General features: G+C 41.6%; 1 protein-coding gene across 1 annotated transcript in view; it reads left to right on the forward strand.

Annotated features, from left to right (window-relative positions):
• GDPD1 (glycerophosphodiester phosphodiesterase domain containing 1) overlaps positions 1 to 27051 on the forward strand; it is a 78004-nt gene that overhangs the window by 25852 nt on the left and 25101 nt on the right. Inside the window, exon 3 of the mRNA XM_075589380.1 lies at positions 9519 to 9654. Coding sequence (XP_075445495.1) covers positions 9519 to 9654 — 136 coding nt within the window. The remainder of the gene's footprint in view (positions 1 to 9518; positions 9655 to 27051) is intronic.

Consider the following 27051-nt stretch of genomic DNA (forward strand, 5'->3'; position numbering starts at 1 on the left):
GTCTTCAGTTGGCGCCGTTTGCAATCCCTGTCAATCTGCCAAATAAATAGAACAGGAGACACCTGAGAATGTGGAGTTTGTGCTCCCATGAATCAGAAGCTCCGGACACAGGAGAACTGACAGTAATCAGATGCCGTTCACCTTTTAAATTTGAAGTGAACGTACAGATGCAGCCACGAGTATTAGAACCCTTGCCTGGGAGAATTCTGAGGCAGCCTCACAGTAAATGCCAGCAACATTTCTGTGAGATTCTTAATGGCCCATCGGATTAACACAGCGGGGGTCCCTGCAGTCCCATTCAGTTTGGTCCGATGGGTCATTATGAATCTCACAGAAATGTTCAGACAATGTTGAGGCATTTACTGTGAGACTGCCCCAGAATTCTCCCAGAATTTCCCAGGTAAGTGTTCTAATACTGGTGGCTGCATCAGTATTGTACATTTTTATATTGCGATGCAATCTCTTTAGGACAGTCCTATTTCCCAGACTAGACTAGCCAAATGGATTCCTTTGTTTACATATTTATAGGCAGATTGCATTTGGTTTGCATCCCGATCATACATTTCGTTGTGGAATTTCCCAGTAATATTCTGTTTTGGGAAAGTATTGAAGTATAAACATTTTTTGCAGGGTATATTTAAATGCGATCTTCTTAAAAAAAAAAAAAACTGCTTTGGATCTCAACCAAATCTGAATGACAGAGCAACCTGTGCATAGAGTTGCCAGGTGGCTTCTCCAAAAATACTGGACACGGTAGGGAATGGTGCGACGCACTCGAGAAAAGTCAGTGGGGAGGTTTGTTATTTATAAATGATCTGACCGTTACGTATTTTTTTTTAAAGCGTCCTCCCCTCCCATCATCCTCTCACCACCCTCCACTCATCATCTCCCACCCCTCCATCTCATTTTCCCTATCCCTCCCTCTCATTTTCACCCCCCCCAAACCTCTCTCATTTCCCCCCCTCCCCCCATCCCTCTGATTTTCTCTCTCCCCCCCCCCCCTACAGGACAACCACAGAAACACACACCCAGCCTTCCCTCTCTCTGCTCCATGCTATTTCCGTCACATTGGCCGTAACCCCAGGTTCCTTACACCGCCTCCTGATTGGCTGCTGCTGGGTAATGCAGCCTATCAGGATAGGGGAAACTGCGCAACCCCGTAGCAACCGCCCTGCTCTCTCCCTGCTCGGGGCAAATCCCTGCGGCCCCAAGCTGGTCAGGTCACTAGTGTATACACAAAGAGGTAATATCAGTCACATACATGTCCAGTTTTACCGCTCATTTTTTACTGGACAGAGTGTCCAAATACAGGACAGTCCGGTTCAATACCGGACACCTGGCAACCCTACTTGAAGCAGGGATATCCCTAAAACCTGACCTGTTGGTGGCTCTGGAGGCCTGGAGTTTGCCACCCCTGCTCTAGATGGATGTGAACATTTACTAGAGATGTGTGTAAAATGTAAAATTTGGCGATTATTGAAAATTCACCCCAAAAAGTTGTAGCAACCTTTAAAAAAAATGATAATAAAAAACACGGCCTGTGTCACTCACAAAGTATATTTTACCGAGACCATAAATGAAGCTGCACTGTAGGAGTTCCATTTGTGGGGGTTTCAGGAGGCTTTTGTGAATGCATGTAGGAATTTCATAAAATCTGCAAACACGTACAGATGTAGCCAGGGTTGCCACCACTCTATGTTTGACCCGGAGACTACAGGTTTTGACCACGGATCTCCAGGCTCCGGGTTTACCTAGTAAATGTCCGGGTGTTGGCATTCGGCGGCAGCGTCTCCCGGCGTCCTCGTAGTCGGAATATTCCCCTCGATATGAACGTGGAGCGTCAAATGGCACCGCGTTGCCATGTCAATGGGAACGCAACTTAACATCACAGCATCACGTGACGCCCATTGCCATGACAACGGAACACCACGCCACGTGACGTCTCGGCGCCATAGGGCGTCCCATTAAGGCAACTTGACGCCGTGTGACGACATGACGTCACTTGGCGTCCCATTGTCATGGTAATGCTGCGCCATGTGACGCCGCACGGCCATATTGACGGGTTATGCGGGACATGCCAGAATATGCCAGGGAGACGCCGGCGACGGCAAACGCAAAATTTTTACATTTTGTCTCCGGGTTGGCCTTCAGTAGAAGGTGGCAACCCTGGATGTAGCAAGTGTTATTATTCCCGTTAATGTTAAGAAATAACGCTGTTAATATTGAGAAATAACGTATTCCTATTGTTTTCAATGCAACTGTGTTACTTCTTGCAATTAATATTAATATCGCAGTAGAGTTAACACGTTGCATTAATTTAATGTGAGCATTAACCTCTGTTACTGCTGTAGCAAAGAAAATAAAAAATGATGCTTTCGCGACTTTAATAATTTCGTGGATAATCTGCAAAAAACGTTTGTGAACTGAGACACCTCCAACATCGTTACTTGTTACTACGCTTTATAACCAATACGAGAATCCTCCACAGTGGGGGGGTTACTCTGTTGGAGGGGGATAGAAAGTATTAGGAGCAAAAAGTAGTGTCAGCAGCTGTAATTACTGAATCTGTCCCAAACAGAGTTTTGGGGTTTAAATTCTTTACGGAGAATAAATTTTACATTTGTAAAGATATAGTATTATTGTATTTATACTGGGTTTTGTTTTGTACTGTAGCATTATTTTGTTCAAGAGGGTTGGAGGGCTTCACTAGCTTGAACAAAACTTTCCGACTCCCATATAGTAATATGTAGGACTGTTTTCTAGGACCCCATTTAATTAAACTGTAATCTAATCCCATTGCTTAGTTTTCAGTCACTGTTTCCTGTGCAACCTCTCAAGGAAAAAGAGCCATTTAAAAAAAAATGTCTTTCTGCAAAATATTCAGAGAGCCGCAACACATGCATGAATATTACACTGCCACAAACACATACGTATACTGTACACACACTAATAGCTATATACAGTATAAGCATTAACATTCGGCAAAATGTGTGGGGGAATAACATTCTTTCCCCGGAATAAAATGCATCTCACAATAACCAGTCCCTTTATTTAGTTTTCTTTTATTGTTTTTCTGTGCAAAACAGTGTCATTTACAAACACACAATACATACACCACCCCAAAAAAACACCTACACGACCCCCCCCCCCAAATACACGCAACCACACTACCCCCCCCAAATACAGACACACATATATATACATACACATATACACTTACATTGGGCTCCTATCCCTCACTGTCCTGCCGGTAGCTGTGGGGGGGAGGGGGAGGGGGAGGGAGGGGGCTGGCTGGCGTTGCTCGGGCCTCTTGGTGCCGCTAGGCCCAACGTCTCCCCAGCTGCTGCCCTGCCTCTCTCATGTCCCATGCCGAGCTCTGTGACGTCGGCCCACGACGGAAGTTGCGACACTCACTACCAGCGCGCACCGTCATGAGACCCTGGCGTGGGACAGTACAGGAGAGAGGCAGGCAAGCATCTGGGGAGATGCTGGGTCCGGTGGCAGCAAGAGGCTCGACCAGCACCGGCCGCCCCCCCCCCCCCCCGCAGCCACCGCCAGGATAGTGAGGGAAAGAGGCAGCAGCTGGGGGTCGGAGCCGCAAGTAGGAGCGGAAAGAGCTGCATGCGCTGCCGCAGGTTGCCGACCCCTGTTCTGGGGGGAAATCCCTCAAACCCCCCCCCTTTTTTTGTTTTTTTTAAATATGAATTTACTTGGTCAGTTGTGCATCATTTAGTCTTGTTTTAATATCTGAGTAGTGCAATAACTCATGAGCTCCTCTCTAAGCCCGAGCCCTTTATATTATTTTTCTGGGCCATAATCACATCCTTACTAAGCCTCTAGTGAAAATAATCCCAACTCCTTAAAACACTTCCTTGTTTTCTAAGCTCCTAATTAATATTGTTTCTTGGTGGTTAGTCTCAACATCACAAAGACGAATTCTGCAGAATATGCCATGTGAACTGCTTTTGTTATTGGCTGATTCCTAAGTAAGGAAAAACTTTCCCTGTACGAATGATACTTTTCTTACCTGGGCTCAGTTAATATTGTTTAATTAATCCAACTTCAGAAAACAATAATGTCCCCCTGATGGACATGTGGAAATGATGTTGCTGTTTTCTTCTAGATAATGGAGGGGGATTCCTTCATTGCCAAAGGAGCCCTCAACCCGCTGTGGAGGTCTCTGAGACACTCAGTGGTTTGAAGGATGATGCATTAAGGCAATCTAGGAGCAAAATTGATGCATAGACCATCAATTTCATCATGTGTCTCCACTGTTGCCAACCTGACTCCATATTATGCTGAGATTGCAATTCTGGTTTTCCAAGGGGACCTACAAACATCTTAACCAGGACTTGTGCCAATCCGGCATCTATTAACAGGGCATATTCGATAACAGTTGTTGCAGCCATTGTGGAAGTATTGCTCGAAATGATTACAAAGACATATCCAAGGGAATTACAAATAGGATTTGAACTACATCGGTGCCCGTACCACATGCCACTGAGTTCAACACATTCTTATTTTATTTTCCTCACACCAGGATTATTATTTATTTAATATTACTGACCTATAAGGACTGGTAAATTCAAGGTTTACTCCGCTTGTTAAATTCCACTTAAAGCAACAGTCAGCAGTGATCGACATTTGTTTTTTGCATGTATTTTTTTTTTTTTTTTACTTCAAGGGATCTCTTAAAAAGCTGTTTTTATGTCTTAAATCGGATGTTATGTTCAGGATTTACAAGCGTTTGAAATATTAAGTGCCTGGGAGATTAAAATTAAGCTCCCCCAAAGACCAGTGCAGTCTAAAGGTTACTATGGTAACCTCAGACGCTAGCGATTAACATTTGGTTTTTACATGCTCAGTGAGAAAAATACGAACATTATGTAAGTTAAACTCGTATAGCCCTCTGGGGGAGAGGCTTTGCTGCCTTCATAATAAATGGTTATTGGTTTTAAACCGCTTTGCTGATGTTGCTTTTATGGGGAAATGTGACATGTTATATATGGTGATTCATCCGTATTGCGTCTTTGCAACTGAACCTTGCTTGCATTAATAAAACTGATGGTTTTAACGGATGGTATCTTTAAAACTAGTTATACTTCTGCATTCACATGTTTAACCCTTTGGGTGCCCCAAGACATCACTATATCATGGGGTCTGGCACTCCAGGAGGCCAGGGCCGGCTGGGAGCTTTGCGGGGCTCGGTGCAGTGGGGTTTTGGCGGCGCCTTTTACCTTCTCCAGAACGGCATCTTCTTCTGCTACAATGCGGTGTTATGGCGATGTGGTGTCATGTGACGTCATGTTGTCATGGCGACATGTGACATCACGTTGTAATGGTGGCGCGACATCATGTGACGTCACGGCGATATGACGCCGAGGCGTCATGTGACGTTGTGTTGTCGCGATTGCAGGAGGCGATGCCAGCTCCAGAGAGAAGGTAAGTGGTACTTACAGAGGCTCTGTGCTCTTCCCTGGCAATCTTTAAAATGTTGTTGAGAAGAGCGCAAGGCCTCTGTAAGCCGGGGGCCATATGATGTAGTGTCTACTTCATGCCAAAGGAGCGCTTGTTTTTTAGGTTAGATTGCATCCTTCGTTCTCATGGAGGGTAGGACACGATCTGCAGTGAAGGGAAACAGTAGAGAAGGACGCCTTTTCTATTTCTGGGTTAAGGGGTGTCATGGTCATGTGACCACTCTCGAGTGGTCATGTGACAGCGGTTTACCGGAGGGGCCATGGCCCGCCTCTGTCACTCAAGGGGTTAAAGAACGGCGTGCAGGAGGATCAGATACTGTAGACATAAAGGCTGGTTAAGGATTTTGTAAGACCCCTAGACAACTGTCAATAAACACCAATGTATTTCAGAGTAACTGCAGGTCAAGCCAGTAAGTCACTCATACTTATTTTGAGATGCGGCTTGACGGGACCCGGACTTACTTTCCCCTTCAGAAAGTATCGCCTAATCACCATACTACAGTAACCCAGAAAGGGGAGTAGCTAGATTTCCTTTGGCAAATCCAGTGTTGTGGTTTGCACCAGTAAAGCCCTTGTTTGTAGCCAGAACACATTAATAAATACATCTCCAAAAGGAGCGTTGGTGGAGATACACACGCCAAGAGACACGATATAGGCACATAGATGAGTGGCAGAGACCTAGGCTAACACACTTTACGGGAGGCCAGAGAGAGCCACGCAAACACGCATTATAGGGCATAGATAGACCCACATGGGTACATATAGGGGACACATAGACTCACACAGGTACATATTATAGGTGACACAGAGGTCTACACAGGTACACATTAAAGGGGACACAAAGATCCACACAGGTACACATTGTAGGGGACAGAGAGACCCACATTATAGGGGATACAGTCCCACATAAGTACACGTTATAGGGGATACAGAGATCCACACAGGAACACATTATAGGGGTCACAGAGACCCACACAGGAACATATTATAGGGGATACAGAGATCCACACAGGAACATATTATAGGGGTCACAGAGACCCACACAGGAACATATTATAGGGGTAACAGAGAGACACACAAGTGCATATTATAGGGGTCACAGAGGCCCACACAGGAACATATTATAGGGGTCATAGAGAGACACACAAGTGCATATTATAGGGGTCACAGAGACCCACACAGGAACATATTATAGGGGTCACAGAGAGACACACAAGTGCATATTATTGGGGACACAAAGCCAAACACAGGTACACAATATTGGGAATATAAAATACTTCAATTGTTTCTGAATAACTCTCATGAGAGATCGTAAAATAAACATTTTGTTCCGTTTCTCCTAAAGCATTGCTGGGGCTGGTTATAAATCCAAATTACACATGCAATAAAATGAAATCACTTAAGCATGTTAAAACTTGCTTAGCATTGCAATTGTTTGTTTTCTAGTTGAATACTCTTTCAGACTTACTCCAGAACACTGCATATTCCAAGGAACGTATAACACATGCAGCTCTCAGTGGGAAGCAGATAAGGCATCAAACGTGCAGGGAAGATATTTCTCAGACAGTTTGGCATGACATCTCTATTTAGGGGATACTGCAAACATGATCGTACTTCACATCAATAGAGGGAATTCATCTAAAATCAAAGAATCTTTTGTACATACAGGAGTTACTAACACTTTTAAAAAAATGCATGAAAATCAAATGAATCAAAAACCAAATGAATATGGGGTTGATTTGCTTTTCTCAAAACATAAATATCAGACAGGAACAGGGTGGGTTTTATTGCCCCCGTGTGTGGCTTGTCGTTCTCGCTTTGGTCACGTGACAGACATATTGTGGAGCGTTAATAAATCTGGTGACTTCATCGTTGGGTTTTAGCAAACAAGATTCACAAACCCTTCCAACCTCTTCCAAGTCCCCATTGTAAACGAGAACCATGAAAAATGTTCACACTTTGAAAACTGATACTTGTCTGATTTTTATTTTTAAGTCACAAATCACCCCAGGGTATACTTCCTTCAAGTCTCCTGTCTGCAAAACAGTAAAAAACAAAAAAAACAAACAAATGTATCCATTTTTCAATGGGATTGTTTTCTTTGATAAATCTGATGAAGTAGTTCTTTCTACCTCAGTTTTACAGGTAAGGTATGGTAAAGTTACAGGTAAGGTAAATGTAGGCCCCTCTACGAGTCCAATGGGCATTTGCATTAGTCCTCCAGGGGGGCACTGAGGGGACGAATAATGTTTTCATTGGCTCGGCACATCTTGGGAAGCTCTCCCATTATGAAGTAATGTTAAACCTTATAGTTTCTATGTGTTTGGGTGTGGTTTTATATATATCAGCCAAAGTAACAAATACCAGAACACACCCCTCTAGCCAATGCTATAGTCCAAAAAAAAAAAAAAAAAGTGCAGGAACTCTCTTTTTTCCCCTCACATCAAAATTGTAAACATGGCAATTGAATGATGTCCTTGTTTTCAGTTTTCTAATACAATAAAGTAAACACAATAAACAGAACATTTCAGAATTCCACATGTTCCTCTCCTCACCTGCTTCTCTCCCACATGCTCCCCTCCTCACCAGCTTCTCACTTGCTTCCCCCCACATGCTCCCCATCTCACCTGCTTCTCCCCCACATGCTCTCCATCTCACCTGCTTCTCCCCCACACGCTCCCCTCCTCACCTGCTTCTCCCCCACATGCTCCCCATCTCACCTGCTTCTCTCCCACACACTCCCCTCCTCACCTGCTTCTCCCCCACATGCTCCCCTCCTCACCTGCTTCTCCCCCACATGCTCCCCTCCTCACCTACTCCCCAACATGCTCCCCTCCTCACCTGCTTCTCCCCAACATATGTACACACACACGCTTCACCCCTCTCTTTCCTCTCTCCTCTTTCTCTTACTTTCTTCCCTCCTTCCTCTTACTTTCTCTCACCTCCCTCATTCTTCTTTTTCTCTCTCATCTCCCTCTTTTGTTCTCAACTCCCACCCCTCCATTTTTACTCTTACACCCCCCCCTTCGTTTTTACTCTTACAATCCCATCCGTTTTTACTCATCCACCCCCCCCATGCTTTTACTCTTTCACCCCCCCCCCACGGCTTTTACTCATACCCCCCCAACCGCTTTTACTCTTACACCCCAACAGCTTTTACTCTTACTTCCCACTCCATTTTTATTCTTACACCCCTCTCCACTCTGCCCCGGCTAGGTCACTGACAAACTCTGCACCCATGTTCCCCAGGTAGGGGCTGGAGAAGTAGGCAGAGGGGCTGCTAAAGTAAGTGCCTTCCGGTGCGTTCCTGCTCCAGTGTAGCCCTGCTTCTAGCTCACCTCTATATGATACATAAAACAACACTCAATGCGACTTAATTATTTTTTTTTTGGGGGGGGGGGGAGGAGGTCTCGCAGAATTTAACCTTGCTTTTCAAGGGACACCTGCCAGTTGCAGGTGAATTAACCGCATATCTCTTGGCTAAAAACTCTTGCCTGGGTGATTGCTTCTGTAAACTTTACAATGCCCATATGACGTACCTGGCACAGCATGGATCCCTGTACGGTAGAGGCCCTATTGATGTACCAGGTATGTCAATGGCAATTTTTTTTTTATAGGCGATGATCTGGCAGAAATAGCATCATTCCAATCTAAACGGAAGTGGTGTCCCCTTGTACATCAACGGAGCGTGGGGGCAGTCACGTGACCGCTCCTGGAGTGATCACATGACAGCAAATGCCAAAGGTCGAGTGACACTGTGCTGCCATCGGATATCCACCAGTGAAAATTTTTACTGCTGTGTTGGTATTGTTTTTCAACTTTTGCTTTAATGTCACACTTCGACAGCACTCACATTTAGAAACGATAAGGTTTGACATTACCAAGCAGCATTAAGGGAAAGACATATGGGAATCCAGTAGGATATGCGTTAATATTGAATAATTTTGGTTGGGCTGCCAGTTTCGGGGCCTTACTATCGCTCTCTGCTCACAATGCCTGTAGCTGATCCCACTGACCGTGCCTATTCATCATGCCTTGCAGTGCAATTAGCCTTGGGACCGACATGCTGGAGCTTGACTGCCACTTGACAAAAGATGAGCATGTCGTTGTGTCACACGATGGGAACCTGAAGAGGTCAACGGGTGTCAACGCCAACATATCAGACCTGAAGTACTGTGTAAGTAGGAACCAATGCAACATGACTTTGCACTGTACTCTCACCGCAGGTTAAAGGGCACCCTAACGCTGCCATTGAGTTCATACCAAATACAATCTTAGGCCGTGCGTATAGTGCCGCAGACGCGAATTTGCCTGAAAACAAATGCATTGCCGCCGCCGCCGCCGCCGCGTGCGCTTATAGTGCAAGCGACGGAGCCGTCGCGAAAACCTGCCGCCGGCAAAATTTGATTTTTCAAGGGCCGTCGCATCACGTGACCGCCCTTGAACAAATCAAATTGTGGGAATCCCGCGATGCGGCCGACCTGTGACGGGTGACGTCACCCATCGTATCGCCGTCGCCATCGGCAGCACTATAAGCGCAGCCTTAGGGGCCCATGCTAGTAGCCTTCATAAAAAAAAAAACACTGGGCCATTTAAATCGCCATTTTTTTGAGCGAGCAAAATTCCCAACCGGGCGAATAGACGCGACGTGATGATCGCCTCTCTCAAAAGGCCTTACCCGGCAATTTCTTTCAGCTGCAGAGAGAGCTGCTCAGAGAGAGCCGTCTCTACCTGTGCAAATCTCGCCCGAAATTAATGTATTTTAATAAAAAAATGAATACTAGTGTAGATGAGCAGGGGGTCTTTGGAGCAGAACAGCGTTGATTTCAGGTCCAGGGACCCCCTGCTTCTCGAGATACAGGCCCCGTTATGGGGTGCCGGTATCTCATATGCATTTTATTCCCACGGTCACGTGACGTGGGACATTTAAATGCATAGGAGATACCGGAACCCCGTAATGGGGCCTGTATCTCGGAAAGCAGCGGGTCCCCGGACCTCAAATCAACAAAGATATGCTCCGGAGACCCCTGCTCATCTACACTAGTATTACATTATATTAAAACAGCTGCTTCTTACAATAAACATTAAAAACCCAACAACACTAATACACACCTCCTCGAACCCCACATGATTGATACCAGAGGCTGCGGGTTTCCGGGGTCCTCAGGTGGTCCCCGCGGGTGTCTGTGGGCCCTAGGGTGGTCACCGCTGGGACGTGGTACCAATCCTGTGGCCAAATATTTTTTTTCCTATACATTGAAATAAATACACCCCCCCCCCACACACAGACAGTACAGTAATGTGCAAAATAACTATTATCCAGATATGGATAATAGCTCATTTGCCCATTATAAAAGAAACATTAGCCAGCCAGCATAAATAAAGTAGTAACCCTTTCTACTTACTCCTACCATCATGAAGGACATCCTCGTTGGCATACTCCAGGTCCATGTCCTCTGATGCCAGCAAGAATACATGAAAAAATACAATCTAACCCCTTAATCACCATAGCGCTTAATAACCACTATAATAATTAAGGGGTTAACCCCCATCACCCGGAAGCCTAACCACCCACCCTGGTACCACTAAACCAGCCCTGTGCACTTTGATTGGCATAGGGGTATGATAAGCCACTATAGCAGCCAATGGTCACCCTAATCAAAAAGCATGAAGGCCAAAAATACACAATAATAAAATATATACACAAGCACCTAAACACCCTAACAATAAAATAGCTAAAAAGCCTAATAGTAAGCCACATCAATAACATTTATCTATCTCCAAAACAGCACAATAATAAAATAACTGTTATTCCAAAACATAAGAATACAATTAAATAAACACCTAGCCAAGCAAACTATTCAAGAAATAAAACCAGTTGCCAAACAAGCAATTCAATACATAAAAGCACTAGCCAACAAATCAATTAATTAATTTAAACCACTAGACAACAAATCAATTAATTAATACAACCACAAAATAAAGAATTAATTAAAAAGGCTAAACAATTGGAAAATGAAATAAAAACAAGCTATCCCAATTACAAACAATTTAAGTCAAACAATAAAAAGAAAAAGAAAAAACAACAATCAATAGAAAAAAAGCATTTGCCAAAAAATGCATTGGCTGTAACTGTATTTATCTGTACCCTAAACGTGCACAGATTAACACATTATCAGTCAATGGGCAATGAAAAACCTAAAAATTAAATAAAATACAATAAAAAAAAGAAAAATAATATTACATACATTCAATATTTTTCTTACCTTTAGAAGCGTTGACCCTGCAAATCCCGGCGTTTCTGCAAGCTCTCGTACTGCGACATCATCAAAGGCAATCTGACACCATCCAACTTGAAGATCCGGAACAGGTTACAAAATTCTTCTTTCTTTTATCTTCTATCACTTCTTCTATCTTCTTCTGTCATTATTTCTTTATTTTCTTTAATCTTCTGTCGTCTTTCTTCATCTGTCAATCCAACCCCATGGTAAGTTCCAACGGATGTTGTCTCGTCATCATCTTCCTGTTAAATGAGGCGTCCAGACCTTATATAGCGCCTGTGATGTTACATTTTCAGGTCAGATGGTACAGCTCTAATCAAAAGGATGTGACATCACTGAAATGGATGATGTCACATCCTTTTTTTACTAATGTAACCTTTCACATGGTACAGCAACCAATATGATTGTCTTCAAACCCATTGGCTGTAATACCATGTGATATAGCCATGTGGTTTTAAGGATGTGATGTACCCCCATGAAGATGACGTCACATCCTTAAAAAAAAAGGGGGTGGGCACATGATATAGCGTCCAATCAGATTGAAGCTGTACCATCTGACCTGAAAATGTGATGTCACAGGACCTATGTAAGGACTGGACGCCTCATTTAACAGGAAGATGATGAGACAACATCCATTGGGACTTACCATGGATTTGGATTGACAGATGAAGAAAGAAGATAGAAAATTAAAGAAATTAAAGAAATAATGATAGAAGAAGGTGTTAAAAGATAAAAGAAAGAGAATTTTGTTACCTGTTCCGGATCTTCAAGTTGGATGGTGTCAGATTGACATTGATGATGTCGCAATACGAGAGCTTGCAGAAACACCGGGATTCGGAGGGGCAACGCTTCTAAAGGTAAGAAAAATATTGAATGTATGTAATTTTATTTTTCAGGTTTTTTTATTGTATTTTTTTTTTAATGTTTTTTATTGCCCATTGACAGATAATGTGTTAATCTGTGCCCGTTTAGGGTACAGATAAATACAGTTACAGCTAATGCATTTTTTGGCTAATGATTTTTTTCTAGTAATTGCTGTTTTTTCTTTTTCTGTTTATTGTTTGGCTTAAATTGTTTGTAATTTGGATAGGTTGTTTTTATTTCATTTTCCGATTGTTTATCGTTTTTTATTAATTATTTTGTTGGCTACTGGTTTTAATTAATGTGTTGGCTAGGGGTTTTATTAATTCATTGATTTGTTGGCTAGTGGTTTAAATTAATTAATTGATTTATTGTCTAGTGCTTTTATGTATTGAATTGCTTGTTTGGCTAGTGGTGTTATTTCTTGAATAGTTTGCTTGGCTAGTTGTTTATTGAATTGTATTCTTGTGTTTTGGAATAACAGATTTTTTATTATAGTACTGTTTTGGAGATAGATAAATGTTATTGGTGTGGCTAACTATTAGGCTTTTTAGTTCTTTAATTGTTGGGTTGTTTAGGTGCTTGTGTATATATTTTATTCTTGTGTATTTTTGGCCTTCATGCTTTTTGATTAGGATGACCATTGGCTGCTATAGTGGTTTATCATGCCCATATTATATGAGTATGATGTACCACTATGCCAATCAATGGGTACTGGGTTGGTATAGTGGTCCCGGGGTGGGTGGTAAAGCATCCCGGGTGGGTAGCGGGGGTTGCACAAGTATCACCGCTTACTCTGCGATTTTTTTTTTTTGAAGGCCAAAAATTTGGCGATTCATTCTTTTATCGCCCACTTGCCGAGGCTTACTGAATAGCAGTAGGCATTTTGGCCGATAAATGCTTGATAAGTGGCTTACTTATTCCCATGATCTGTTATTTGTAGTTATTTGTTATTTATATGATTGGCACGTGTATTACTACTGTGGAGCGCTATGTACATTTATCGCGCTATATATAAATAAAGACATACATACATGAACGTTTATAGCATAGGCCCCTTAATGTTTAGAAGTTCCCATAAATTTGATTTTGTTTGCACATCACGTATTGTATTGTGAAGACCTCCAGTACTTTTCTGTTCTGAAGAAATATCTATTTTACAGTAATTAGTACACCAATGTTAGATTATATCAATAGGTACTTTTTATTTACGTTTTTTAATTTAAAATAAAAACGATGCATTGCAGTCTCTTCTTTTAATAAGGGGTATCTTCTAAAATGATTTTTTTCATATAATCCTATACTTTGCATATACTTTGAATTTGTAAATACAAAAAACATATCTGTGTAATTAGCTTCTTTAGAAAGTTTTTACCTCTAAAGTAATTGTCTTCTATCTTGCAAAGAATGAGTAAGTATCTCTTCTTGTAAGGAACATAGGATTGAAGACGGTCAGCTAGTTATCCGTTTGACTAATGATGGCACCATAATTACTTGGCAAATATAGGAACAGAGCTTAAGCTAACAGCTTGAATGAATAACAAATGTCTTCGTGATAAATGTGCTTAACAAAGGTTGCAAACAATCTCCAAAGGATTTGTTTGCTGTGGAACAATCAAACAAGTTGAAAAAAAAAATCTAAAAAGGGCATCAATACACTACATTTGTCCTATTTAATAGACAATGGTCATCTTTAGCAGGACTGGCACTGTGATAAATGTTTTTACACAGTGGTCAAAGTGGTTTAAAAAGTACTGATAAGAAATTCTAGACGTCCTTAATCATGGTGTAAAATTCCTCTTGGACCACAGTTTAGAAAACTAAAGAATTTTATGCTGTTAAAACTGACAATGATTAAAAAAAATTGTGCTATCACACTTCCACGTCTATTTTTGCATGAATATTTATTTAAAGTAGAAAGATGATGGTAAAATCTATTCAATTAAAATGAACTTACTCCCAAGACCTCTATGGGACTTTTCCATATGCGCCGAAGTGGACGATTGGGCCATTTTAGTCGTTGACTTCAATGAAGAATTTGGTGCGAAAAATGGCCTGGTCGTTTCGGCGAATATAGAGTAACCCCCTATCTCTCCCACACCCTCCCAATTCCTGTACCAGACCCAGAGTTATTGATAGACTTCAACAAAAGTTGAAAAAACATTTGTCCATATAAAAGCAAGAATGAAATAAATATAATTTTTAGACCCTCCAGTTTGGGTGGCCAAATCTCCTTCTTCTGGATTTATTTCAAGGCTGCACAAACTAGTCAACATATCTCACCGGTATGTATTTCCTAGGACCATTAGATCAGTAGATATAGAATCCTCTAAGATCAGGCAGAAACACGGAAACAATTTACCCAACAATCGCCCACTCACTAAGAGTATGGGACTCAAAATATAATCACACAATACTTAAAAACAATTTAACCCCTTAATTTTACATCCCTGCTTTCACATACGTCACACCTATGAGCATGTGGCCTACATATGGGCCAAGGGTTCATACACAGATCTCAAGCTGGCCCACTTTTCACTTTTGCAAAGGTCCCTCAAATAAACAATCTCCCCTCAATCCGTCCCCATATACCATCTTTCATGAACAGCTCACAAGTGAGCACACTACTCAACTCACCTTTCTCCTCCGCAAGGTACTTTCAATTAGTTAATATTGACCCCTTACTCAATTGCAATCATATCTATCCGCTGCCACCACATGAGTAGTATGCAAAATGTGAACTTAGTATACTTCTGCCAGGCTCTCAAGTCCCTGTTTATTATAGAAAAAATTGTAAATACTCTCTAGAAAGCGTGCAACAGTTGATTCAGAGCCCCAAAGCATTACTTATTAAATAATTATTTAATATATATATATATATATATATATATATATATATATATAAATACAGTGCTTAGATTACAGAAAACAGATTATAAGAACATACAGTTAGAATAAAGAAAAAATGGTCGGAAGGCGGTGCACTGCTAAGTGGTATTAATAAGCTACCAAACGCAACTTGATGAAAAAGTCAAATTTAATAAACAAAAACGGAGGTATACATGTATAAGCGCAACTCTGATGCGTTTTGTTCTAGTAGGAACTTTGTCAAAGAGTGTTATGGCTAAGTGCTCAGCTGATCCTCTAAATAGCTTAACCTAGTCTCTCATAGGGTTATATCCAACGCGTGTGTGCTGTAACACACACCTGATGCTTAATGCATTAAGTCTCTACTACTAAGAACTAAGAGAAGGGGAGGATGTAATACTTGCTTGCAGCGAGCACAGAAAACATAAAAGATACAAAGCAAACAACAAACAAATGATAATTGTATCAAACTACAAAACAAAGTGATACCAACAATTGCTATATAGCAGCATTAACATGGATACACAATAATAAATAAAACCAAAAGAAACCTTTTCTAGTGTAGAAAAGCAACAATAGACTATAACAGTAAAAATATAATGTCAAAAATCTAAATATACAGTTAGAATAAATGCAGAACAGTTTCTTAAAATAATAGGATAAAACAGAAATCCATATGCCGTACGTAACCATATGTCATAGGTTTTCCCCCAGAGAAGTCACTGGTATAGAAATATCAACATTCTTATATTTGAACCGAAACATACCTCTGTTGAATTCCAGTTTTCATAATACATGGCTTAGACTTTTATGTACTATTTTTTTCGCCATTGAAACAGCATAAGCCCAACCCTGAACCTCCTAAAAAAAGACGTTTGATTGTTTAGTTCAGTATATAAATGCACTCATAACTTTCTCTCTCTAATACATAAGCACACGTGAGTCATATCAATAGATTGAGGCGATGATTATGGATGTAACACGACTAGTTTTGACAATTTTGCTTCTAAAGTTGAGTGACAAATGGATATCTGTTCTTGGTACCTCTTACCCATGTTGTGTGTAGTACGATTTGATTTGTATAATTGTAATGGTGACAGATATGTGCCTCCTATTATGCAGAGTAGATGACGTCACATGATATTCTCATTTTTAATAAAGTCCTCCAAATAAGGCGTGACTTTTGTGTCATCCCTCTCTGTGATGCACAAGGGTTATCTTAGGAATGGTTGTTTCCTTTGAGGCTGACAGCCTTGTATCTGGCTATCGTTTATCACCCTCTAAATGACATATATTTAACTTCTAGTGATTGCCCCACCTCAATTAAGCCCTCTTTGTAAATCAGCACAGAAAGGTGAAGGGTCTTGACCTGTCATAAACCCAATATATTGTATTTGAAGACAAACAGAAACCTCATTAATTCTTGAAGCACCAGATTAAATAATAATAATAATAGCATGTTCTTGTATAGAGCGGCTAGTTTTACGCAGCGCTTTACAGAGACATTTTGCAGGCACAGGTCCCTGCCCTGTGGAGCTTACAATCTATGTTTTTGGTGCCTGAGGCACAGGGAGATAAAGTGACTTGCCCAAGATCACAAGGATTGATTAAAATGCATAATATCTCATGATATTATCATGCATTCGGACCTGGCATAGCCCTTGAGCGTTTCGAATGGTGGAAACACTCTGGATATAAGAAAATTAGAGACCTACTTACAGGAGACCAGATTAAGACCTTTTTGAAGATATAATTCAAAAATCTAATGTCTGTGTCTAATGTGAGTGTATAGATCTTATCATTTTAGACATTTTCATTTGAATTATTGGTCTGATTGTCCCTTGTTTTCATAAAACTAGTTCAAAGTCATCTGTAGAGCTGAAAGTGAAGGCTTAATTTCAATACTACTGTATATAAAGGTTTTGTGCCGTTTTCTAAAGACGACAAATGTAATTTTCCTGCTTTGTAGCCGAAACCGGCGCTCTGGTTTTACCGCCCCCTAAACTTGTTTGCCAGCAACCTATCCACCTTATTACCTTGTTGTAATAAGTTTGTTGGGTCCATTTTAATGCCTTTTCTATGTCTAATTTTTAATTCCTCCCTAGCCGGATGGAGTCATTTATAGATCTTTCTACACGGGCTTCTTTTGTGCTCCTTCTCTATTATTTTCGCTGTTAATTTTTCTTGATTAAAATATTTTTTTTTCCTATGTGAGGCTATAGAGATAAACTGTCCTCTAATAGTCGCTTTTTGTGCTTCCCAAAGGGTAGTTAGACAATCGACAGAACCTTTATTTATCCCAAAATAATCCTCTAAAGAATTTCCTATCTCCTTCTCAATCTCTATATGTTTTAGAGTGAATCATTCAATCACCACAGAAAAACTTTAGACCTAATAAAGGGAGGTTTCAAAACCATTTCCACCGTGATCCAACCACGTAATAGGGCCAATACTTGCTTGGGAGACTCAATTAAGAAGGTTTGCCGAGATAAATATACAGATCAACCCATTATAGTGCAATCCGCTACAATGCGGATCCACTTATAATACGTTCTAAACGTGGCTCCCTATTTAAAAACATCTACTTTTCTTTTTCTTCAAACATTCAATGCTTTATTGCTAACGGACACATACACACACCCCTACACCATATGGGAGTTGAACATGAATACATTTTATATAATACATATGCAGGAATCGAACTCAGGACCTTCCATTTGCTAAACCAATTCTTTACCTGCTACACCACAGGATTTGTGTGTTAAAGCAATATGTACTACGGGTCAGAGCAAGGGAAAGGAGATGCAAAAGATGGCTATGGCAGGTGCGTTAATGATCTATATGTTGGAGCTGTTTTCCATTTTATAGTCTTATCAGGAAGAGTTTTGGGGATCGGCATAGGTTCATCCGCAATGAACATGAAAAGGAGTGTTAACATGTTTACTGCTAGAGCAGCATGCAAGGCAGTTATCGGTAATATCACCCTTAATTATTTGCTTTCCTGTCCCTTTTATACACACTCACGGTCAAAAATAGAGGGAATAGGATAATAGGATGTAAATATCCCCAGGTAATAGCTGAGCGGACTAACTAGTCCATATGCCAACTAAGGAATATGGAAGCATAGCGTTCTAATGGTATAAAAACAGAAATAATAAACTTTTAATAGTATACAAAAACAGCTATTACCTGGGGATATTTACATCCTATTCTCTCTATTTGTGACCGTGAGTGCGTATAAAAGGGACTGTTGTGACCTCTCTGGTCACTATTTGTGTTCATTAATTGTGATTTTCGTTATGCACTGGGTCATTTTATTTAATTGTATGAGCGGTGGGACTCCCTGTGAAAGCATTATTTGCTTTCCTGGCAAGGAATGGGTGAGCATTGAGAAATTGTGCCAAACATGCAGAACAGTAGACAACTATTTTAAGATCAGGAAATGCTGCCGTGTGTTTAGCTGATTAACATTCCACGAGACTGAAAGCGAATTGAGTGCGTGATAGTCTATCTTAAAAGGCACATTCCCTGCTTAGGATAAAGGCCAATTGTTGCATTAATTTTCTGACTGAGGAGTCAATTTAAAAATGTAAGCCCTAAACCCCACTCTTGTGATTACCAGGCCTCTTAATTAAAAACGGATGGACTCCATCCCTCCTCTTGATTTTTCTCCACTCTTTCCTCTTGTTTATTGACAGAACGCAGCAGCTACAGAGCAATAAAACATTGTTTGACAATTGGGGTGTTGCTGGAAGGTGATGTGGGGGATCTGTGTTTTTGCTGTAACTTTGCTATATAAAAATCTGTCAGACTATTGGAAAGAACAATACAGAAAGTGGAGATATTGACCGTGAATATCCAAATATAGACAAACATAAGTGTAGACCTGGCTGTACTTCTCTCATATCATTAGCCCAGATGAAGGCATGCTGCTGGACAAATGAGTGAATTGTGGGAAAAAGTGTAACGTACATGGCCTTTAAAGCGGGAATCCAAGTTCCAGCTTGGGCTAATTACAGTACTTTATAACTGTGAGCTAGTTTGCCCGTTGTCTTTGCATCCAATATTAGATTTCAAGAAGAACCACACAGCAGGGATTGTTTTCTGTAAATTCAGTCTATAGAGTAGAGCTTATCTTGACTGGACAGTAATAAACATGTATTTCTTGAACTGGAGGGTGCGCCTGGCTTTCCCTGTTTGATATCTGGTGTTTCAGGGCAGTTTTACATCAAAAGCTGTCCTTCCTTAAGGCCCTACGCAGACATTTCTTACATTCATTTGTCCGGAATACAGCAGGAAAATAAGTCCTTGAACATATAATGCATGTCATGTATCATGAATGCCCTTAGTATCTAATCTTACGGAGCAAAATATAATTCCTGGCTTAATAAGTCACCCATGTATCCGTATTTTATTTTTGACAGACACTTGCTGCTTTAGATTTGTAGGGTTGACCTTGATTACAAAATGTTATTAGACACAATCAACGTTTCAATCCCAGCACAGACCTTTATCAAGATGCATGCTGGGACCGAAACGCTGATCGTGCCTAATACAAATGTGTAATCAAGCATATGCCCATCAGCGTACCGCTTATCTTCTTCTTGTACTTTTCCTAACTCCCCTGAATGGATGTGCACCTGTGGCAGTAACTTCTGTTAGTGCCCCTCCTTACCTCCATGCTTTAGCTCTGTGACAGGGCAGCCTTTTTTTTAAAGATGGTCCCATTTAAGAAAATGTTGTTTCTTTAGAAACATTTCTACACACGCACGCACACACGCACACACGCACACACACGCACACACGCACACACACCATGAGCAGCGCAGCACCACCTTATGGCCGAAGGAGACATTGCGCTGCAGCCCCTACTCCTCTCTGCTCAAAACCGGGACATTACAGAGATAGTTAGGACACCGGGATAGTCCCTTAAAAATCAGGACGTCTGGTCACCCTACTGTCATGTACGGCACCCAGCTAGCACGCGACCTGCATACGGGACAAGGGTTAATACTCACGCCCGCAAGCTCTTCCACTTTTCACCTCTGCAAAGGTCCGTCAAATGGACAATATCTCCTCTACAGGATCAAGGATCAATACACAGCTCACAAACTGCCACCACTCTTCACCTCCGCAAAGGTCCCTCAAATGAGTTATATCTCTCCTCAATCCGTCCCAATATACCACCGTCACGAACAGCACACAAGTGAGCACGCGACTTAGATATGCAACCAGGGTTAATACACATGGCTACTCTAGCCACCCCACCTTTCTCCTCCTCCAGGAACCAGTGAATTAATATTAACCCCTACTCAATTGCAAATCATATCTATCCACTGCCACCACCTGAGGGTATGCAAATATGATAAAGATATCAGACTAATATTTGCCAGCACCCAGATCCCTGTTTATCATAGAAAAAACTATGCACTCTCCCCAGAGTGTGCAATCAGTTCATTCAGAGCCCAAAGCATTACTTATTAAATGTTTTAATATATATCGTGACAGGGTCATTGACTCTGTATATGTTAGTAGGAGATGGCAGTATGCATGCTTTCCAGTAAACGAGGGGTTAAGCCAGCTTGTTAAGCAGTCCACAGGTGATTCAAATTAAGCTAGTTCACCTGCTTTAAAACAGGAAGAGGAAATGCCTCTGGGGCGGCAGTCTCTCTCAGGCACAGAGAGAAGACAGAGGTATTGACAGACAGACACAAGCTGCTCAGATTGATCCTGTCCCAAGGGGGAATAAAGCTCCCAGGTAAGGAGCCAATATTGTTGAACATTGTTGGGCTGGACTAGGTTAGCTAGCCAGCCAGGTAGATAGCCTGCACTTTTGTTTAGTCAGTGCCCCGACCGGGGTTAGGTTTTTTTTACGTTTTAATTTAAAGGGACAGTGTACCCATTGGTTTAGTTACCCTTTTTGGACAAATAAATCCACCAGCACTATTTCACCAGAAAAGTCGTGTTGTCTCCTCACTTACCACGGCCATCCTGCCACACGTGGTGTCAGAAGTGGGATGTCGAACACCCTGTAAAAGGGGCGGAGCTACCGATTGCAACTGGTGGGACCTGTCCACGCGGTAACTATCAGTATGGAGGACGTTGTAAAGGCCTTAGTGCACAGCACCGCTGTTCAGCAGGAAGCTAACAAACAGGGACAGGAAAGCGCGGCTGCACAACGCGAGACAAACCAGATACTTGCAGCCCAACAATGTTCAACAATATTGGCTCCTTACCTGGGAGCTTTATTCCCCCTTGGGACAGGATCAATCTGAGCAGCTTGTGTCTGTCTGTCAACACCTCTGTCTTCTCTCTGTGCCTGAGAGAGACTGCCGCCCCAGAGGCATTTCCTCTTCCTGTTTTAAAGCAGGTGAACTAGCTTAATTTGAATCACCTTTGGACTGCTTAACAAGCTGGCTTAACCCCTCGTCTACTGGAAAGCATGCATACTGCCATCTCCTACTAACATATACAGAGTCAATGACCCTGTCACAATATATATATATATAAAAATACAGTGCTTAGATTACAGAAAAGGTATTACAAAAAAAACATACAGTTACAATACAAAGCAGAACAGCTTCTTAAAATAAAAGGGTAGAACAGACAGAAAATCCTATACTTTACCAAATGGTATGGATTTTCCCTAGAGAGGCCACTGGCTCAGAACTGGAGGTCTCACGTGCTTTGTCCAAAGCATGCCTCTGGTGAGATCTGATTTTCAAAATCTTTGCCCTGACTTAAATACATTCTTTCCTCATGGCACCGGCATAAGCCCACCCCTTCTAGAGGATGCTTTGAAGCTGCTCTACCCAGACCGTGTCTATAGAACTTGATTAAAACAGTTGACACCTTGAGTGGACTATCCAGGATGGACCCCCGCCCCATGTAAGTCCCTTTGAAGTTCAGAGCAGATCAAAGAAACAGTCCTGACCTGTTCCAAAACCAGCATTTTGTATTTTGTTAAAACAAGTGTAGCTCATTAACCCCTCAAGCACCACATGGATTAAGCGACCTAATATCTCATGATAGTATCATGACACCTACTTTCTAAGTTCTCCTAACACTAATTTGCGCAGCACCCGCCTACATCTTCATTATTCACTGTAAAGACTCCGTGCCACTTTAAGGACAAATAATATTTATTTTAAAAAGACACAAAGAAAGTTATGGTGAGTAAAAAAAGTGACAAAAACCCTTTACCGTACAGTGTACAGAAAATAAAAATACCACGTGTGAGCACATTCATCTCTCAGACAGATCCACAAACCTGCCTTTTTCTGGTATCCCTTAGCACAGCGGTGCGCAAACGGGGGGGGAGACTTTATTGGGGGGGGGGTACGCGGTTACAGAGACCCCGCGCTAAGAGTGCGAGGCATCTGTAAATTTACTTGCCGGTTCTTGTCAACACGTCTCCATTGCAATGCGGTAGCAAATGACGCCCGTTACCATGGAGACGTGACGTCAAATGATGCCGCGGGTCACGTGACGTCACATGACCCCGCAGCGTAATTTGACGCTACATTGAAGGTAAGGGGGGGGGCGCGATCATGAGAAGAGCAGGCAGGGGGGGGGGGGGCGCAGTGCAAGAAGTTTGCGCACCCCTGCCGTAGCATATGATGCTTCCACTGCAGCCAGGGATTCTCTGTAATGACATGCCAATGAGCAAACCCAACGTGTCACTTTTTGCTTTATACCCATTTTTAACATGGAGCAGCAGGCATAAGCTTATAGGGATCCATGTTAAAATGGTTATGAAGAAAAAATTGACACACAGTGAGTTTTCATTTGCATGTTATTTAAAAATAATTGTAAAAGAGGACACCATTTAAATGTTGTCGGGGTTAAGAACTTTCGGTGGTAATACAGTAAATGCCCTTGAAAGATGGATTTTCAAGATTAAAATATGAAATCCAGTCTATATTAATAGTTTATTGTCCTTCATTTGTAGACATCTAATACAAGTAGGTGTACTAGAGTTATAAAGCAATAGCGGCCATTTTAAAATGAATACTTTACAGAAAATGAAAACTCTTGGAGGAGTTCACAATGCAATATGTGTTTAGGATGAGAAAATGAGAATGCAGGCAATTTATACAAAATAATTGTGTCTTTGACCTGTGGTATGGGGCAGCATCTTGAAAGGACAAGCAATAGAGCAGAGGGCTCACAGACTTCCCTAATCATAGACCAGAGTAATAGACCAACATAATCGCAGTTCGTTTCAATACACTTTATGGGTCATCTGCTCATTTCTATTTAAAGCCCAGTTCATGGAGCAATTTCGTGGAGTTTTGTTTAGGGCTTTTGACTAACAATAGCAGTTTTGGGACAAAAAGTAGATATTTTGGAACACTTTTAGCGAAAAAATGAACAAACTTAAGAGGGTTTTCCCCAAACTCCCACACCTCTAGAGCTACTCCAAGAAAGAACCCTTATTTATTTTTTAATGTTATAAAATGTAGGTATTTCGGTATTCTAAAATGAATGGGGTTCTGAGCAGGCTAAGTAGAGTTTGAGCGCTTGTTATGGGTACCATCTTTGTTTTGGTACCACAGTGGTGGCGATATTTATTGTGGGTTTTATTTTCTATGTGCCAAAGTTGTTCTGGTCATATCCGTAGTGGGTACTATTTCTTACTGTACTTAATGTACTACAGCAGTGGGGGCCATATTTGTTATGACAGCTGTAAGGAACTTGGGGGCACTGTAACAACTTACGTTGTTGATGGTGTCACAGAAGTAGTAGAGAGAAGACTTCAGCTTCAGCAGGCAGGTTCTTTATTCAGTTCTTCTCAGGACAACTCACTATAGAAGCATATCCAGACAATGACATCCAACCGGATCAATCCATAACAAACACACACGATACATATTAATACACACACCTAGTTATATAGATATATACACAAACACACCCACATCTTATGTGTAGATTGGCACTCAGAGTTAATGGACATGATAGCCGTCAAGGCTGACCCGTGCCTTGGAAAATAAATAGTCGTTATAACAAACGTAACAGTCCATAACCAGAGGAACTAATTATTGAGCCAAAAGTGTATCAAAGGCTGTTTGTGTGTGTGTGTGTGTGTGTGTGTGTGTGTGTGTGTGTATATATGTATGTAGGTATGATATATTGTTGGTGTACATATGATAGTGATAGGAATCAACCAATATATAGCATAATCACAAAGTGAATATATACTCTAAAGTGCCACTCTAATAATATGTAGCACCCTGCTAGTTGATTTCCCCTTGCTCTGCATGTCAGCCCTGGTAGCTGCAGGCAGTGCCAGGGTTAAGTCCTCACCATGCTTAGACATGTGTGTTAGTTCCTATATTGTTTCTATAATGTTGCACTTCCTAGGTACATGTTTGGCCTTGTGCTTTTTCTGGAAGTTGCTAGAGGGTCACATGTCTGGTGGTGTGACAAGTAGCAACAGTTAGTCTGCACAGATACTGGGGCAGAGTGTTGGCCCACGCCTTAAGTATAAAAATAGGGGCACACCCTTTTAGTAACAGACCTCCAGGGAACCTCAGACCTCCAGGGGACCCACAGACCTTCAGACCCCAAACTCCATTTTCCATCAGGAATGTCTCCAGGCTGTCATAGCCTGTGGGGCAGGCAAAGCAGCTGAACCACCTTTGTTGTTTTCCAGCTGGGACAGTATCCTGAATGTTAAGGGCCCCATAGAGGTGTATTGCCATCTGCATTGCTGTAGGAGGCAATCCATTCCCAGGGTTAGGTAGGGACCTGGGGTGGGTTGATCTGTTTTCATTGCCAGGTTTAAGAAGGGACCTGGGGTGGATCTACGTTAGGTGTCATCCCCAGATTTATGTAGGGATCAGGGAGGGACTTACTCTCAATGCAAGAGATTGTGCTTTGTACTTGTCTGATGAAACCCAGTCGTGATTGTCAAGGATTATGCTGCTAATTGTTCTGAATAAACATAAATTACCTCTTCTGTTCACTAAACTCCCTTACACAAGCTGGCACGAACTCACCATCAACCCTGAGATGTACACCCCTTTGAACAGGTCTAAACCCTGTCAACACTCACAGAGACTGTGTTAAGTATTCGATTTTTCCATGTACAACCTATCCCATCTGCCGGATGGGGGGGGGGGGGGGGGGAGATAGGGGTGTTACAAATATAACAAACAGCAAAAAACATGAAATAACCAGTCCAGTAGATGGTGTCTCAGTGATGTTAAACGCTACAGGTAGGCTGCTTTCAAGAGGATGAACCACATCCAATGGATTTACCTAAAACGGGAGAAAAGAAAGAAAAAGCGCACACCACACAGCGGAAAATTGTAACATTTAATGCACGGGGAATGGGGGAGGGAAACAAGGTGGGCTTTAAAACAGCATTTGTGATATTCTATCACCACCAACAGCTCTGGTCCGAAATCGCTGTCCTAGTGTGTAGACTCACAGCGTGAGTGCAGACAGACGATCAGCTGGGCACTTTATCCGGAACGCGCACAGTGAGGCAGAAGTGCTGCTGCTGGCTGTATTCAAGTCTCGCAGCCTCACTGACGCTCCGACTAGGATCCGGCCTGTTCAAACTCATGCGTGACGACGCAATATCGTAGTCCTTACGCGTTTTGTCACACTTGGGCGACTTCGTCAGAGGATTATGGGACAGAGCTCATACAGTGTTTAAATACCCTGTTATTTAAATACCCAACATCTAGCCAAACACTACAATCATGGATAGGCTACTTTCAAACCAATAGAAAGTACAGCAGTTTGACAGGCAAGGCAACTGATGATATCCGAAAAGCATCAATGCATTAAATAACACTACAAATTAAAATGTACATATAAATTATAAAACTAAAAACCATTACAATAATGCTAGATTCCATTGATCCACATACGTAGCATAGGTTTGACAATATCTTTGCAGAGAAGGTGGACTCAAAGACATAGCTCATAAACAGACAAATGTGTCTAGATTAAATTTCATATAATCATTTCATAATTTGATATATACAGTATATAGATATATTTATGTCAAAAGGAGTGTTACCGAGCGTGGCCAAATGTATGCAACAAAAGACAGAGAATCCCAATGCTACATCCAATATGACAAAATATATAGTAATTAGTATAAAGTTAAATGCTTCAATAATAATATTCTCATAAACAAGGGTCATTTGGTTAAACCCTAACAGGGCCTGTATCTCGGGAAATAGGGGGTCCCTGAGGGTGAAATCAATGTGTCAGGAGACCCCCTGCTTCCATACACTAGTATTAAAATTAATATTTAAACTGCACTATCGCATGTAAGAGCCGTGCATGGAGACGCAGCGTCCCCATGAAGCTCTTACAGGCAGCAGTTTAAACAATCAGTTGAAGATCGATAGGATTTATAGCGCAGCAGCACTTAGAAAAAAACAAGTCGTTCTATGCTGCATTTTTTGATCGAACTTTAAAAAACTTGTTGACCCACACGCGATAAAACAATGCAAAGTCAATCGGCAATGCACTGATTTTATTGAAGTTGAGTGTAATATTCCGAATATGTTCTAAGATTCTGACTGTTAGTGGGCGTA

The sequence above is a fragment of the Ascaphus truei genome, chromosome 3 (assembly GCF_040206685.1).
Source record: "Ascaphus truei isolate aAscTru1 chromosome 3, aAscTru1.hap1, whole genome shotgun sequence".
NCBI classification, from domain to species: domain Eukaryota; kingdom Metazoa; phylum Chordata; class Amphibia; order Anura; family Ascaphidae; genus Ascaphus; species Ascaphus truei.